General features: G+C 37.6%; 1 protein-coding gene across 1 annotated transcript; it reads right to left on the bottom strand.

The window, feature by feature from the left end:
• Positions 1-3,861: 3,861 nt before the first annotated feature.
• esd (esterase D/formylglutathione hydrolase) lies at positions 3,862-17,593 on the bottom strand. Its single transcript, XM_063005735.1, has 9 exons — positions 17,487-17,593; positions 17,135-17,205; positions 16,435-16,523; positions 15,997-16,095; positions 15,415-15,539; positions 14,858-14,977; positions 14,622-14,720; positions 14,277-14,444; positions 3,862-4,015 (listed from the first exon to the last, which is right to left on the bottom strand). Exons 2-9 carry the CDS (start codon positions 17,200-17,202, stop codon positions 3,935-3,937), a joined length of 849 nt encoding a protein of 282 aa, XP_062861805.1. The 5' UTR covers positions 17,203-17,205; positions 17,487-17,593; the 3' UTR covers positions 3,862-3,934.
• Positions 17,594-17,740: the final 147 nt, after the last annotated feature.

Raw genomic sequence — 17,740 nt, 5'->3', positions numbered from 1 at the left:
ATGTGAAATTAGTGCACTAACTATAGTGACATCAGGTACTGATTCACCATGTAGTGCTGAGTATACAATTGGACGCAGCCCTTTAGCAACTTGCTAAAGTATGCCTGAAGGCCTAAGAGTTAATCAATTTGGATAGCGAGACTGTTTTGAGTCTTGAGTTGCACAATGTATTCACAACATTTGAATTATAAGTAGCCAAACACATTGAGAATAAATGATAAAACATTAAAAAAGAAAATCGTTTAATAAACACAACATTAAAATAGTGAGACTTTTCAGCATTAGCACTATGATATCATTGTATTAGCATAGCAGCTCTGGTCAGTTACAGTTACATTTTAGTATCAGACACTAAATTTACATCATAATGTTCATATTTATTTATTTATTAAACACTAATGAATAAAGTCTGTGTTTTAAATGGGGAAAATGATTGCCCTGTAATTTGGCCCAATCCCACATCTGTATTCATAATCAGCCATACAAAGGGTAATCATGAAAAAATGTTTCTCAGCATTTCAAAGAAAATGTCTTATTGTTAAGGGAAAGCTAACATTTTATTTGAAAAAGTTTTTATAGTTTATAAAATTATACAAATATGACACAATTTACATGTCCTTATAGTGTTGCCTCCAAAATCACACCTACAAAACACAACAGATGCTGGTCACACCAAGCAATACACACTCTAAATGTGTTTAAAACATAAATGCTGGTCACCACAAAGGTTTAATTTGGCAGATGTCACAGTGGCACATCTGGTAAAGTGGATTCTACACAGCAACATAGTTCCTGGGTACCTAAGTTCATTCCTTGCCCCTGGCACCACTGTGACTCTGACCAGAATAAATGGTCAGTAAAAATAAATAAATAATGAATATTTTAGACTTGTACTTGTTAGACTGTACATGGACTCAGCTCTGAGTCTTTATGTGCCTTTTCACCAGTCTGTTGCAAATAATGCTGATGTAAAATCTTCTGAGAAATCTTTTGAAATTGTTTCCTTTACTGATAACAAATAATAACCTACTCAGGTTGTATTTGTAGTATATTCCAAAGCAGAGCAGATATGAAAACATTCCTTTGTTTAATATATTTATTGACTACAGATTATACAGGTATCTGGGTCCAAAAGTCCACAACCATATATTGCTCGGCACATATTGAAAAATTGACCAGGGCAGAAGTGTTTCCACAAAGGGGGAGCTATTGGCACTTTAGTAGTTTGGCCTAGTTACACTAGTGATTTTCAGTAAAAAAGAAAAAGGAAAAAAAACATCTTTTCTATAAGGGCATTTATTGTTATGCTGAGTAATAAAAAATAATTGACCTAAATAGTTGTTTATATCTTAAATGTGTACCTGGGCAGTATTGCTTGTGTTATTTGTGTGTGTTCAGATGTATTGTATTGTAGACCGTATAGCATTCATTTGAATTGCATATGTAAAACTCGGGGTGTAATACTATGATACATACAGTCATTTTGTCACAGTATGTATTTGTTACAAAAAAGCCAGCATTTATTGCTATATACATTTCAGATTGTTTAGCTAATTAAACTTTTAATTTTGAATAGATGCAATTGCCACATTTACATGTCAGTCCACACCTAATCACTTATAATGACAAACTGCAAACATGCTTTTTGTTTTTCAAAATAATGAATTAAAAACACTGGTGCATATTATATGCTTTAATTTTTGTTGAGATGTGCTTAGATGTGTCTCCACTGAAGTCCACCCGTTGCAGTTTGAATTGGTTGGACATAGACATAGTTTGGAAAGGCAAACAGTTGGCCTAAGAGCCTACAATTCAAACTCTAAAACATGTAAACATGTATGGGTTAAAAAGATGGATGGTTAAAATGGCAATGGAATGGAATGGAAATATCCTCCACACCAAACTGCTCATACAATGTCTTTGTGCCACTGTGCCACAAGTCCATAGTCATAAAAGAGATTAGTCACTATCTACATGTAATAAATTAACTAATATATTATTGTGCATTTCATTACATTACACCCCTAGAAGATAAATATTCAGCTGTGTAAAAGACCAAATACCTAAGAGCATTTTTACAGATTTGTATGAACTTTTATGTACAAGAAATAATATTTGTAAAGTTTTAAGAAAATATTGTTTATAGACACATTAATGTGATCAATTACATTATTGATTCTAATTTGTTTGTTATGAACTTTAGGGATGTGCACATGCAGTTTGACTACTTTAATAGACCCAAACTACACACTGCTGCTTTCACTGCAATTCCAATTGTTCTTTTAAAAATCCACTAAATCTACTTAATCCTAGTCAGGGCTGCTATGGCTCTGGCACAATCTGGAAAAACTGGGGGCCAGGTAAAAAAACACCCTGGAGTTTTGCAATTTCTCCCCAAGACTTCACTTAGCACCCAGTCTGTTAGTTGAGACACTGTACTGCTCCAATGCAACAGTAATTTCTTTTTTTTTTTAAATTAACTAGTAAATGATGGCCAGTTTGTACTCAATCTTGTTGAAAAACATAATCATTTATGTGGAAATGTAAAGCAGGACATACATTTGTAGGATTTGGGTTTTCGGAGACCTCTCTGTTGGAAATATATGTATAACTTTGATAATGGATCACATATTAATGGTTGTCACCTGTACTGTACACCTAAGTACCTGTGCTAAATTTGGTTGCCCTTCTTGACCAGGGACAAAACATACCGAAGCAGGCCGTAAGGGTGGGGCTAGAGAAAGTGCAGACCATTAATTGGTTGACCAGAATCGCCAGCAGCTCAAAAACCGAAGCAGGGAAAACCGAAAATCGGCCTGTGGCATATTTGGTCTTAGTGTCTGAGAATGCCATCACAGCCTCACCTTCAGCGAATTCCTACATTCATTCATGCAATTGGAAATGAACAATAGCACATTAGGTACAGTACGGATAGTTCTGGATTCGGACGTTATTGTACTGTAGGGTATTGTGCAATGGAAAAGAGTAAGTACTAACACAGTGTAAGTGGAGCTGATTTGTGTTTTGCACAAAATACGAATTTTTTTATTTTGGCAACTGACAAATAGAGTAGAATATAATAAATAGTATAATGATTTTGTCATATCTAATACTGACTTAGAAATTGAAAATTGATTTATCTGGTAAAGGGGATATTTTTTTACCTGCTGAATGAACGCGTTTTTTGTTTTGTACTTTTTTGCTAATCGTTTTGTATTGCATATTGATAAAAAGATTTGAACTAAAACCTTTGTACATTGTTTATCTTTTCCACCTTTCTTCTGGTGTTCTTTAGTATATTTTGTATTATCAGGCATTTGTGTTGTTTTGTATATAATGTGTATAATACATGTGTTCTTTTTCACTGAATATATTTACCTTCAAAAGTAAAACTCGGATATATGTGCCTTGGGGCTTGTTTTGGTCTGGTCATTTCACATGGGTTGGTGGTTTCCAGTGAGATATGTACTGATGTTTCATTTGCTGGTTCTCCTTTAAAAAATGACACACTAACACTAATCTGGTTCTCCCATAAAAAATGACACACTAACACTTTATTGTGACCTTCTAAGAAAAATGTTTTTGATATAATAAAAAAATATATGATCAGATTTAACTCTTTAATTAAAAACATGTTAGAATTCTTAGTATTTCTAGGACTTAATAAGGCAGATAATTTAGATTTAAAGGGTTTAGCTGACAAAGAAGCTTGGGAATCTCTGGTTTAGACAATGTCAGTTGGATCGTTACTTCATTTGTATATTGTATGAGACCGTAGAATCTGTTTTATTTAATACTTAAACAGGTCAGTGTTCAGCAATTGTTACCAATCTGCAAAATCAAACAATTACAGACAGGAAGTTTAACAACTGGTTAATTTTATTGTGAAGTACAGCAGGAAACCGTATGATTTTGTTGTTTTTCTGTAGCAGTCTTATGCATTCAGGTACTTGGCGTGGTGCTTGATGTGGTCATCAATGAACGAAAACACAAAGTAGTAGCTGTGGTCATAGCCCTGATACAGAAAAATAGACATCAGTTGGACAACACAAAAATAGGCTATATGTGACAAACTATACACTTGTAAAAACTGTTTACTGTAAATATTAGAGTGAAATATTAGGACAGGTTTTCTTATCTTACTGTTAATGAGCCAGCAGTGGCCAGTGACACATGGAGATGCAGCTAACTTTGGATTTCAATACATAGCAGCTTTTTAATCTGCCAATAATTTTTGAATTCTGTTATGACCCAGCTACCTGTATTGTTTTTGTATTTGTATTGTTTTTCTTGCTGTTTTATAGCAGGGCCCTTTTCCAACAAATGGTGCAATATAGGGTTGGGCGGTATGACGGCCAAATGTAAGCCTAATTCAAACAACACTTAAATGAGAAAAAAAGATTTATTTTAAAAGAAGAGAAAAAACTACAGGGAAGAGACATACTGTGGTTGCATCGCATTAAGTTTCAGAACAATCCTCTTTTGTGCAGAGATGTGCCTGTGTTTATTTCTGCTTTAAAACATACGCACCATGAAATAATCAGATTTAACATAATTAAACAAGTTTATTTCTTAGTTATTTGTGCTCGTTTTCTGTATGTTCTCTCTGTAGCTCGGTTATGGCTCTCTCTCTCTCTCTCTCTGTGTGTGCGCGCGCGCGCGCGTCTCGCTCGCTCTCCGCGATATTAAAAGTGTTTTCGGATTTAAATCTCGACAATAAACAGCTCTTATTATGACTGACTGATTCCTTCTACTGATGCCAAGCTGAATGGGTGGATTACAGCCGATAAGAACTGTGCAGAAATAAAAAGTATAAAGAGACGCATTTACACTTATGCGTGAAATATTTATGTAATGGACAGATAAATATTGGCTTGGGCACTCAAGACAATTTAACTGACAATACTGTCAATTTTGCCTCCACATTTACCCCAACTACTAAATCTAAATAAAAGATTATATAACCATAAATTAGGTTTAATTATAAGGGAAACACAGTGAATGTGTTAATGGCAGTGGTGCTTAGTCTGACGTGTTAATTAAAAGGAATGTAACTGCACATCACTGCCTGACAGTTTGGCTTGTACATTCCGTAATACATTAAGGTGAGTCATAAATTCAGCGGGCCAACTTTTATGTACCACTAAAAATAACAGGCAGCTGTAGATGACTCAAGAGAACAACCTTAGAAAGTCAAAAGAAAGATACAGAACAGTTATATTTTATGTTGGTAAATGTATGAAATTCATTGCTGCAAGGACTTGCTTATTGATGTGCGTTCAGACAGGGATGTTGATCGTTTCCTATAAATTACATATTTATTGGTTTGGGACCTTTTATTGGTTTTACAAGTGGAATTATTCTCTTAGTCTGTGGAATTATTGTCTCTCAATGTAGTCATTTCTAGTTGTCTATTACAGAGAGCTCTATCACATACAGAGGGTCACGCTATACTTTATGGGTCTGTCTAAAACCTAGTGAGCTGTCTAACTGCCTACTAGTAGTCCTTGTCTGATTCTCTTGTTTTTCAATGTTCAACAGAAGACAGATCTGGACTGCAGGCAGGCAAGTCAAGCACACACACTCTGGGTCAATGAAGGGTGTATTTACATAATTGTAAATAGAAATTGTGTGTTATTCCCTGTATATTTCTGTTCAAACTCTTTTTCTATTGTAAATACCCTGTCTATTCCCGTCCACTGTACAGCACCTCTCTTTATTAATGTATATAAAGACGTCACTGCACTTGTTACGTTTCAGTTTCATCTGTTAGTTTTTTTTTTTATGTTACAGCCTGACCCTAGACATGATGGCAGCATGTACCTCTCTAAAATACAGATATCTGCCTCTGCGTTAATGGAACCTCTAGTCAACCATTCCAGGACACTGATAAACCCCAACGTTTGGTCTGGATGGTCCTGTTTGTCTTTAGCACAGAGAACTTAACGTTCGCTTTTCTGAAAAACAACAGCAGTCAGATAAGTTTATACTCTTTTAGACTATCTGAGATGAGAAAAGTGCCCTGCAATTTATACTGTCATTGGAATAGACATTCCAAATAATCTCAAAAATGTTGAATAGGGCTTTATGTAGGCCAATGCAGTTCCTCTACAAGACTGCTTTGTGCACTGTAGTGCAGTCATGCTGGAGCAGGAAGTGCCTTCCCCGAAGATACTTCCCAAATAAAAGTTGGAGGCAATACAATTTGTTGGCAATACAATTTGTTAGCAATACAGTGGAACTTAGTTGCCTACTATTGGTCATTTAAAGTTAAATAAGTGACTTTTTAAATGACTATTTTAATAATGACTTTTCATCATTGTAGTAACAGCCAAACTCAGCTCTCATAAATAACTAGGTACAACATAAAACAAGACAAAAATACTGAAAATATAGAACATTTACATGACATAGATGTATATGTATCCACTGGGCTTGAATAATGCAAAACAGGCATTGATCATGCTGCCGTGGTTTTATTTAAATGTCAGAAACTGACATTACTCAATATTATCCAAGAGCAAACACAAACACGTGGTCCAACACTGTTACTCATGTAAATCCCTATACCAACCTGCTAAAATGTACCTGTTTGTTTTTTTTCCAACAGTGACCGCTCTGCCTGAGAGCTGAGTTTTACCTCATAATGTAACATGTCTGTCATTCCTGTTTCAAAACAGGAAGCAGCCCTTTCTGATCATTTCTCAACTACCTAAAGTCTCGTAGTACTCAGGAAAACAAGCTACCTTAAAGAGAGGTGGAGATTCCACAATTGCACAAGCACTCAGTGCCTCCTGAAGTGCGCTTTGTTCACGATAACCTGATTCGGGATAAGGTCCGGATCTAAAGTCAGAGGCTTTAGAATTCAGCGCTCAATCTCGAGTTTGATCAGGTCACCTTAATAAAACAGCATTTATTTAGCCAGTGTACGACTATCACATGAATTAGGGCATACGTTTCCATTGGGTTTCATTTGGGAAGGGGGGGGGGGGGGCATAGCTGCTTACTTTATTTTCTAGCTTATGTACTAGCACACCCCACACACTTTTAAAATAATATAGCTCAATAAAAATAGATGCAGTCGGCTACTGCACATGTGTCAAAGGGGGTGTGTGTTAGTCACGGCTCTCCTCAGTCAGAGTAAGCTTAAATAACTGTGGTGACTTAATCACCAAAATCACTGTCTAAAGAGTGGGTCTAAATAATCTGTCTTATAAGTTTAATGTCTTATTAGAATCCACTCTATTTAGGGAGCTGCCTAGGAAGGCAGTAGGCAGCAAGGGAGCTCACTGGGTTTTTAGACAGACCCCATATCAACCAATTTCTTAGTTTAAGTATCTCTAAAACAGCACTTATCAACAGTGGTCTGAGGAGAGACAAGCCATGATGAACTGCCACCAGGTTGTTGGTCTGGACTAGGGCTGGGCGATATGGATCAAAAATAATATCTCGATATTTTTTCGCTGAACGGTGATATACGATATAGATCTCGATATTTTTTTATCCCATAGGGTAATAACAAAAAGATCCTTCGGAAACAAAGCTACATGTTCCAAATTTTTTACAGGCACTTTTATTAAAATTCATGCTGGGGAAGCTTCACACAAGAACTATTTTTACTATTTTTACTTAAAAAAAAAAAAAAAAAAAAAAAAAAAAAAAAAGCTATTCTAAGAAAAAGAAAGTTGTTTCTAAGGTATCTCCTGTCGTGTAATGTGAATTACAAATATATTGTCTGGCCCTTTAAGAATGTTAAGTGCACTATAGGGCACAGGGAGCGAGTGTGTAGGGAAGGTATCAGAATTTATCGTTTCCGGCTGTGCTCATGTTCTTCTGTTGTTTTGCACTGAGCTTGTGTGGTATTAAAAGTAGCGTTCTCGTTAAACCCCCCTCACATGTTTGGAATTATTTTACATCACCGTCGCCACAACATTTACATTAATATTTTCTTTTACTGCAATACATGCAATTGTATAAATTTTTGGTTGTTTATTGGCCGACAACAAGAAATACTATAAAAAGAAGATAAATAAATAAATGACGACGTCGGGCAATCATCCAGTATGAACTAACATGACCACGTACAACATCCAGTACAGAAATCACTCCCCATAATGTTTGTTTTTTACAGATATATGCACATCACATATACAAACACACAAGTCAGAACAACAGGAGACGCACCGTTACGTTATTATTACTTTCTCAACACTTGCATGATTTACACTGTATATGAAGTAAATACATGCATGTCAGCGCGTGCATGCGCTTGTATATTTATATTGGTTTTTGAAACGAATAACGACTCGATTTCTTGTTTTTCAACTTTGGGATTTGAAGTGAAAAACGAATGACCAAAGGTACACGGAGCTGGAACCTTTTGTCTGGACTTGTTTTTGGCATTCGCTACAGAATACATTATTATATAAGCGATATTGTCTTATCTTACATCGCGTATGAAAATATATCGATATTTTATAAAATCTCGATATATCGCCCAGCCCTAGTTTGAGGGATGTACATGGATATAAATACTCTGATCAAGTGTGTTTGAATGTGTATGTGTGTGTGTGTTTGACAGTGACTCCTCACACCTGTTATTGCTTGCTACTGCAATTCAACAGCTGTGTGTGTGTGGAGGGGGGGTGCTTGTAGGTTATGAGAAACAGACTGGAGACACAAAGCCTTTGTGTCAAAAATATTTTTAAAACAATGAATCTTTCATTATCAGTCCAGTACTGCAGGGGTTCTCATTCACTGGGCGGGTGGTAAGCAACTTTGGTCCTTCTAGTGGATTGTAGACCTACACTCAGAATGAACCAGTGCAGCTCACTTGGTTTGTAATGGCACATCATATGATTTATGATGTGTTCAGATCATTGTGTAAGTCGCTTTGGATAAAAGCGTCTGCTAAATGCTGAAAATGTAAATGTAAATATGATTTATAAAAGCCTTAAAAGCATAATGTTCAGGTGCTTGGGTCTAACGTGCTGGATTGGAATTCACCTCTTTACTGCTGCAACAGTGAGGAACATGGAGAAAATATCATGTTCCTATGTGTGTACTAAGGCTTACTAAGTAAGATCTTCTTGATATTAATAACATCATGTTTTTCTTTTTCTCCAGGTGTCAAGGGTTTTGGGGGGGCATTCTTTTCTTTCTCTCTTGTTTTTTTCTGTTCCTGCCTCCACCACCTCTTGTTCATCATGTCTTTCCGTAAGGAGATGGAAAAGTATCGGGACGTGAATGAGGATGAGCTTCTGCAGAAACTCAGTGAGGAAGAACTAAGGAGATTAGAGGATGAGCTTGAAGAACTCGATCCTGATGTAAGAACAAATTGTTTATATTTGTAATAGCTGTTAATGTGATGTGATAGGATGTGTAAGGTGATTTTGTGTTACTGGAAAGGAGATATTGCTGGGTACAGTGATTAGTTTAACATTTTTAGGGATGTGATAGTGGATTATTGTTGAGTGATATCAGATTGATCTGATTAGTTGAATAGGTGTTGTTAAGTGATGTGATTGGTTGGTTGTGATGCAATTATTAAATTACTAATGTTGTAATTATTTTAAAAGGTTTTGAGTGACATGACTGGTTGGTTGTCTATTTCTAGTAGTGTTATTGGTTGATCAGCATTGATGTTTGGGTGGATTGTTGAGGGAATTTTTAGGTAGATTGTTGGGAATGTTTGGGTGGACTGTTGAAAAAACGTTTGGGTGGACTGTTGAGAAAACGTTTGGGTGGACTGTTGAGAAAACGTTTGGGTGGACTGTTGAGAAAACGTTTGGGTGGACTGTTGAGGGAATTTTTAGGTAGATTGTTGGGAATGTTTGGGTGGACTGTTGAGAAAACGTTTGGGTGGACTGTTGAGAAAATGTTTGGGTGGATTGTTGAGGGAATGGTTGGGTGGATTGTTGAGGGAATGGTTGATTTTGATTGATTTTATTAAACCATTTCATATTTTTTAAATAGATGCAATGCCTCTTACAAGTATACAAGGACAAGTACAATACACTTGGGTGTATTGTTGAGGGAATGGTTGGGTGGACTGTTGAGAAAACGTTTGGGTGGATTGTTGAGGGAACGTTTGGGTGAATGAGAGAAAATTTGGGTGAATTGTTGGGAATGGTTGGGTGGACTGTTGAGGGAATTTTTAGGTAGATTGTTGGGAATGTTTGGGTGGATTGTTGAGGGAATGGTTGAGTGGACTGTTGAGAAAACCTTTGGGTTAATAGTTGAGGGAACGTTTGGGTGAATTGTTGAGAAAACTTTTGGGTAGATTGTTGAGGGAATTTTTGGCTAGATTGTTGGAAATGGTTGGGTGAATTGTTGAGGGAACATTTGGGTGGATTGTTAAGGGAATGGTTGGGTGAACTGTTGAAAACCCAAACGTTTTCTCAACGATCCACCCAACCATTACCTCAACAATTCACCCAACCATTCCCAACAATCTACCCAAACGTTCCCTCAACGTTCCCCCCCCTCACGTTCACCCAACGTTCCCCCACGAACGTTCCCTCAACGTTCCTTCACAAATGTTCCCCCCGAACATTCCCCCAACGTTCCCCCACAAACGTTCCCTCAACGTTCCTTCACGAACGTTCCCCCAACGTTCCCCCCCCGAACGTTCCCTCAACGTTCCCCCAACGTTTCCACACGAACGCTCCCTCAACGTTCCTTCACGAACGTTCCCTCAACGTTCCCCACGAACGTTCCCCCAACGTTCCCCCACAAACGTTCCATCAACGTTCCTTCACAAACGTTCCCTCAACGTTCCTTCACAAACGTTCCCCCCAACGTTTCCCCACAAACGTTCCCCCAATGTTCCCCCACAAACGTTCCCTCACGAACGTTCCCTCAACGTTCTCCCCCCCCCCCCCCCCGAACGTTCCCCCAACGTTGCCCCCTGAACGTTCCCTCAACGTTCCTTCACGAACGTTCCCCCAATGTTCTCATGCAAACACAGAAAGGACACAAACCTCTTTACATGGAAATTAAACCCAGGACCTTCTTGCTGTGAGGCGACAGTGCTACCCACCGAGCCACAATGCCGCCATGTTTTGTAAAATAATAATTATAATATTTATAATGCAACAAGCAGATAGATCCACATGTACAAAAAACAGCAATTGTATGTGGTTTTAATGTTTAATAGTTCCGTCATTCATGATATAATTAATAATAATGTATTTTTAAAAGCTAAATAAAAAAACAAAATAAAAAAAGCGGCTTTTTCTAAATGAGTTTGTACACCTACCTTGTATTGGTAAGCCTTAAATCTCATAAAAATCAATTGTCAGCTGCTAAAAATAAATTTAAATAGCATTTAACTAGACTGTGTTAATCGAACAATGACTTCTTTGTTGGTTATCAGTTGATCATTACTACTGTATCACTGCTGAAAAAGTCCATGCAATGCATTTAATAATGTGTGTGTGATTAGTTTAAGCAGAAAGTATTCATCCATTATTATGACTTGGATGGAGATACATTTTGTAGAAAAATGAACACTGAAGTCTACGTAGCTTTAAATGGTTAAAAAAAAAAACATATGAGCTAGATTACGCATTCAAAAAGAATATGATGAAATACAAGCTCGTGTCCCTCTCAGCCAACTGGGTTTGCTCACTAGGCAACAAAGCCTCCCACTGTTGCTGCGAGCTCGCTCATCACTAGCTACATAACCGTGTTAAATCAAAATCAAAACAACTCAAAAGCAAAAAGCCATCAGTAATACAAGGCAGGCCTATTAGATTAAAAACAAATCATCGGATCGTTTGCTTTCCAAGAACGTAGAGAGAAAAAAAAATCATTCGCTGAGTGTTGCTTTTCTGCCAACAGCCTGTGTAACGAGCTGGCTCGGTAGCTCCAAACCGCTTTTAAAGAATGCGCGCCTAGCAAGAGGCCTCTTTAAAGAGACCGAGACGAACAGCGTTCGTTCATCGGGAAGCGCTACTGGGTAAACTATAAGACAGCCCCGATATTAATATCAATGATGAACAATCATGAACATTTTGCTACCTTGCCTTAAATGTAGGCCTAATTCAAACAACACTTAAATGAGAAAAAAAGATTTATTTTAAAAGAAGAGAAAAAACTACAGGGAAGAGACATACTGTGGTTGCATCGCATTAAGTTTCAGAACAATCCTCTTTTGTGCAGAGATGTGCCTGTGTTTATTTCTGCTTTAAAACATACGCACCATGAAATAATCAGATTTAACATAATTAAACAAGTTTATTTCTTAGTTATTTGTGCTCGTTTTCTGTATGTTCTCTCTGTAGCTCGGTTATGGCTCTCTCTCTCTCTCTCTCTCTCTGTGTGTGTGTGTGTGCGCGCGCGTCTCGCTCGCTCTCCGCGATATTAAAAGTGTTTTCGGATTTAAATTTCGACAATAAACAGCTCTTATTATGACTGACTGATTCCTTCTACTGATGCCAAGCTGAATGGGTGGATTACAGCCGATAAGAACTGCGCAGAAATAAAATATACAGTGCCTTGCAAAAGTATTCAGCCCCCTTGAACTTTTCAACCTTTTGCCACATTTCAGGCTTCAAACATAACGATATGAAATTGTAATTTTTTGTGAAGAATCAACAACAAGTGGGACACAATCGTGAAGTAGAACGAAATTTATTGGATATTTTAAACTTTTTTTAGAAATAAAAAACTAAAAAGTGGGGCGTGCAATATTATTCAGCCCCTTTACTTTCAGTGCAGCAAACTCACTCCAGAAGTTCAGTGAGGATCTCTGAATGATCCAAAGTTGACCTAAATGACTGATGGTGATAAATAGAATCCACCTGTGTGTAATCAAGTCTCCGTATAAATGCACCTGCTCTGTGACAGTCTCAGAGTTCTGTTTAAAGCGCAGAGAGCATCATGAAGACCAAGGAACACACCAGGCAGGTCCGAGATACTGTTGTGGAGAAGTTTAAAGCCGGATTTGGATACAAAAAGATTTCCCAAGCTTTAAACATCTCAAGGAGCACTGTGCAAGCGATCATATTGAAATGGAAGGAGTATCAGACCACTGCAAATCTACCAAGACCCGGCCGTCCCTCTAAACTTTCAGCTTAAACAAGGAGAAGACTGATCAGGGATGCAGCCAAGAGGCCCATGATCACTCTGAATGAACTGCAGAGATCTACAGCTGAGGTGGGAGAATCTGTCCATAGGACACAATCAGTCGTACACTGCACAAATCTGGCCTTTATGGAAGAGTGGCAAGAAGAAAGCCATTTCTCAAAGATATCTATAAAAAGTCACCTGGGAGACACACCAAACATGTGGAAGAAGGTGCTCTGGTCAGATGAAACCAAAATCGAACTTTTTGGCCACAATGCAAAACGTTATGTTTGGCGTAAAAGCAACACAGCTCATCACCCTGAACACACCATCCCCACTGTCAAACATGGTGGTGGCAGCATCATGGTTTGGGCCTGCTTTTCTTCAGCAGGGACAGGGAAGATGGTTAAAATTGATGGGAAGATGGATGGAGCCAAATACAGGACCATTCTGGAAGAAAACCTGTTGCAGTCTGCAAAAGACCTGAGACTGGGACGGAGATTTATCTTCCAACAAGACAATGATCCAAAACATAAAGCAAAATCTACAATGGAATGGTTCACAAATAAACGTATCCAGGTGTTAGAATGGCCAAGTCAAAGTCCAGACCTGAATCCCATCGAGAATCTGTGGAAAGAGCTGAAAACTGCTGTTCACAAACGCTCTCCATCCAACCTCACTGAGCTCGAGCTGTTTTGCAAGGAAGAATGGGCAAAAATTTCTGTCTCTCGATGTGCAAAACTGATAGAGACATACCCCAAGCGACTTGCAGCTGTAATCGCAGCAAAAGGTGGCGCTACAAAGTATTAACGCAAGGGGGCTGAATAATATTGCACGCCCCACTTTTCAGTTTTTTATTTCTAAAAAAAGTTTAAAATATCCAATAAATTTCGTTCCACTTCACGATTGTGTCCCACTTGTTGTTGATTCTTCACAAAAAATTACAATTTCATATCGTTATGTTTGAAGCCTGAAATGTGGCAAAAGGTTGAAAAGTTCAAGGGGGCTGAATACTTTTGCAAGGCACTGTATATATAAAGAGACGCATTTACACTTATGCGTGAAATATTTATTATAGATCAGATAGGATAAGCAATGTTTGACGTTCTGATTGGTTAATTTTTTTAAATAAAACATTTGAATACTGTGATTACACTGTAAAGTTTGTACACTGTAAAATTTGTCCAACATCCCCCCCCCCTTACCTGTTGTAGTCGGAACACAACAGGAATTTTCTTCTCAGAACAGGCAGCAATAAGATTATCAGGAAGCAGCTGACTGGCTGACAAAAACTGGTCTTCACGCCCCTGATCAATCAAAATGTCCAGTTCTGGACCTGAATACAAGCCGGCCAACACTGTAGCATCATACGCCTAAAATGCAGAGGAAAGAGACTGGATGCTTTTGATCTCTAGAAGTCAAATGATCAGTTAACATGATTTTTTTTTTTCTTTTATGTGGTTTGCTTAATCATAGCTGTGTGTTTGCTGGAAGGAAAGCTACACAGAGCATAATACTATTGGTTAATAATATTTTTCATAATACTTCACCTCCCAGGTAGATTTGTCAGGTCCAAGGTAACCGGAAAAAGCTTTTTGTCCCCAGGCACACTGCATCGGGTTACAGATGGGTGCAAAAGCTGAGACAGCCTGTAACAAGATAAATGAACTGTTAATTAAAAACAGTAATGATTCATGAACCATAAACTTCATGGTTTTGTAAATGGAATATCCTACAATTTCAAGGTAAGGTTTTCACATTCAGCATCCTCTATAGTTGGTCATACCTTGTATTTGCCAGGATTCTTTAGTGCACAGATAAGAGCACCGTGACCACCCATTGAATGACCCGAGATAGACATCTTCTCCGGGTCAGCAGAAAAATTTGAGGTTATTAAACGTGGCAGCTGAGAAAAAAACAGAGACAGATTAAAGGAATCCTGTGTGTTAGTGGCAAGATGGTAAATAATTTGGAATGTCAGCAACTGTTGGATTGTAAAAAATACTTTACTAAGCATTTCTATCAGTATGACTGAGCTGTGTATTAACATGAAGCCCCCACCACCACCTTACTTCAAAGGTCAGCTTAACAGAGCAGTGATCACAGCCACAAATTTGTAGTCCAAAGCCCAACATATTTTAACATATTTTAAGTGAAACTCAGATGTGATTGTGAGTTGTGACTGATTATGTGGTTAAAGCTGTGATTAATTTTGTGAGTTTTGTTCAAATAATGACAAATGAGTTAGACTATGAATCCACTATTTCATCTTCAGCCAGAAAAAGCACTTCATCTGCCCTGGAAAACATTAATAACATTAAACGTGCTAAAATGGCCACACACCTCCTCAGTAACATAGGAGTACATGCGGTAGTTGGTCTTCCACGGCTCTTGTGTTGCATCAACATAAAAACCAGCGCCTGTTCCAAAATCCCAGCTTTCGTCCTCTCCTTCAATATTACAGCCCCCTAACAAACAAAAACTCAAAAATTTACTTAATAACATAGTTAGCAGGTGCATGGCATGACCAATATCTATAAATTAACAAAGCTGCATAAAAGTAAAATGAGATTGAATAATAGTCCCTGGTGCTAATCAGTTTCTTATTTATCCAATGATAAGTGCCGTGGACTGTTATAACAGCAAATTTCTTAGAAGTGTGCTAATTTACCAGAATGCCAAAACACACACAATTAGTTTACTTGTTTTTGTGCTTGTACATTAGAGGAGCCAAAATTATTCCAGGTCAGTTTGTAACCATGTTAGATGAAGTCAGGCATTTAGGAGATGCTGGTGTGGATTATGCTGACTGTAATGCTGAGTGTTTAAACAGTAAACTGTATTAGATATCACAAAACCATTTGCATCAAAATTTGTCACACCTCTAGTGCACTTCTATGACATGTGTGATTCTCTCCTACTCACTTGGACTTGTATCTGGGGCAACAATGATGATGCCATGCTCAGATGCAGCCCGCTGGCTTCCTGATTTCGTGATGAAATTCTGCTCGGTACAGGTCAGTCCTGTAACACACAGTCACCAATATTTTTTTCATTATCATCAACCGCTTTATCCTGGTCAGGGTTGTGGCAGGTCCAGGTTCCCTGGAGAACACTGAACGCAACAGACATACCCTTAACACAGCATCGATCCATCACCGTCTTCAGCCACCCCCTCGATTTTCCCTTCCCCCCTAGACATAACCACTCGTGTCTGACACCCAGCTGGTTGATAGCACTGCTGAGATTTGAACCCATATCTTAGCAGCAGTGGGCTAGCATAAAAGACTGCTGCACCACTTGGCTTTTAGTAACCACGTATTTTCCCACAGTCTGAGAATATTGAAAAAGGGTTCAAGCTACCTGAAAGCCAGTAGAGAACCGGGCATTTGGTACTTTCAGCCTTAGCAGGAAGATAGATGGCAAATTTCATTTTGCACTTGAGCTCTGAGCTGAAAAGGGGGGAAAAGAAAGCAATAAAGTTTTAGCACAAAAAATAAGATCAGGTTCAAGATCAGTTAAGGTAAAATACACAAATAATAATAATATTAGAATAATAATTTTGTTAGATGTTTAATTTATTGTTTCGTTAAGAAATGAAAGTCAACAAAAATATAATAATAATATAGTTATATATAATAATAATAATATAAATAAAATATATTAATAATATAATAAATATAATAAATCATTGTCTGTTGTCTCAGCTTTATGAAACACTTGCTTTGTTGAAACACATAGTTTCAACTTTTATTGAGTTATACAGATAATTTATCGTTTACTGTCTATTTATTATATATTTATTTGCAATTGTAAAACAATAAAATATTGAAAAGTACCCTTAAGTGTAACAGAATTATTATTATTGTTGTATCAATGATAATAATCAATTTAGCTTCAGTGTAGTTACTTATGCTGTATATTGTAATAACTCTGTATAATGTACATTTATCAGAAGGAGTTTTGGTGTAGCTGAACTTCTAGCTGAGGTAACCGCATACTGTACCAGTAGCAGAATCTAACTTAATCTGAACTTAAGTCAAAACAAGAAAATGAAGTTTACCTGTCATGTTCAAAAACTTTCTGGTATCCACCACAGCACTTGTTAGAAGAAACCTGTGTTAAAGCCATGTCCTGCGTACACCAAACACAAATTCACAGTAGGGCTGGAATTAAAAATAGTGTGTGACGTATCTCTATAATACATGTAGTGGACTAGATCGAGTGAATAGGAGGCCATTATTATACACTACGTAGGGCACCTACACAGTGAGCATAGATTAAGTTCGGATACAGCCTCAAACTTCTAAAGCAGAACAGCATATAACATGATATCAGCAAACATAAGCATGAACCGAAACTAAAACAATACACATTGACTTACAGTAATAGTAACATATAAATAAAAAACGCACCTTTTATTCAGCTGTAACGGCCCGAATGTTGTAATTCAAGTTTTATTTCTGCAGCCCTTCTGCACACACTGTCGGCGGGTTCAGGCGGGCCAGAGGAGACGTAATGACGTCGGTGCTTGACGTGATTGCGTCACAGCTTCTCAACTAATGTTTTCGTCAGCGGTGCAGCGACTGTAGGAGCAACGATAATTACATTACTTATTTTTTTACTCTTTCGTAGCAGTGAAAGCTGGACGCGAAATGAGAGGAAACCA

The sequence above is a fragment of the Trichomycterus rosablanca genome, chromosome 12 (genome assembly GCF_030014385.1).
Source record: "Trichomycterus rosablanca isolate fTriRos1 chromosome 12, fTriRos1.hap1, whole genome shotgun sequence".
In the NCBI taxonomy this organism is placed as follows: Eukaryota; Metazoa; Chordata; class Actinopteri; order Siluriformes; family Trichomycteridae; genus Trichomycterus; species Trichomycterus rosablanca.
The sequence above is the reverse complement of the archived record's forward strand: the minus strand, read 5'-3'. Positions and strand labels throughout refer to the sequence as shown.

Coding starts and splice junctions, on each gene's coding strand:
- esd (XM_063005735.1), bottom strand. CDS start 17,202: ATGGCTTTAACACAGGTTTCTTCTAACAAGTGCTGTGGTGGATACCAG. Junction 16,524..17,134: donor AAAGTTTTTGAACATGACAG/GTAAACTTCATT, acceptor CCCCCTTTTCAG/CTCAGAGCTCAAGTGCAAAA. Junction 14,445..14,621: donor CTGACAAATCTACCTGGGAG/GTGAAGTATTAT, acceptor TCTGCATTTTAG/GCGTATGATGCTACAGTGTT.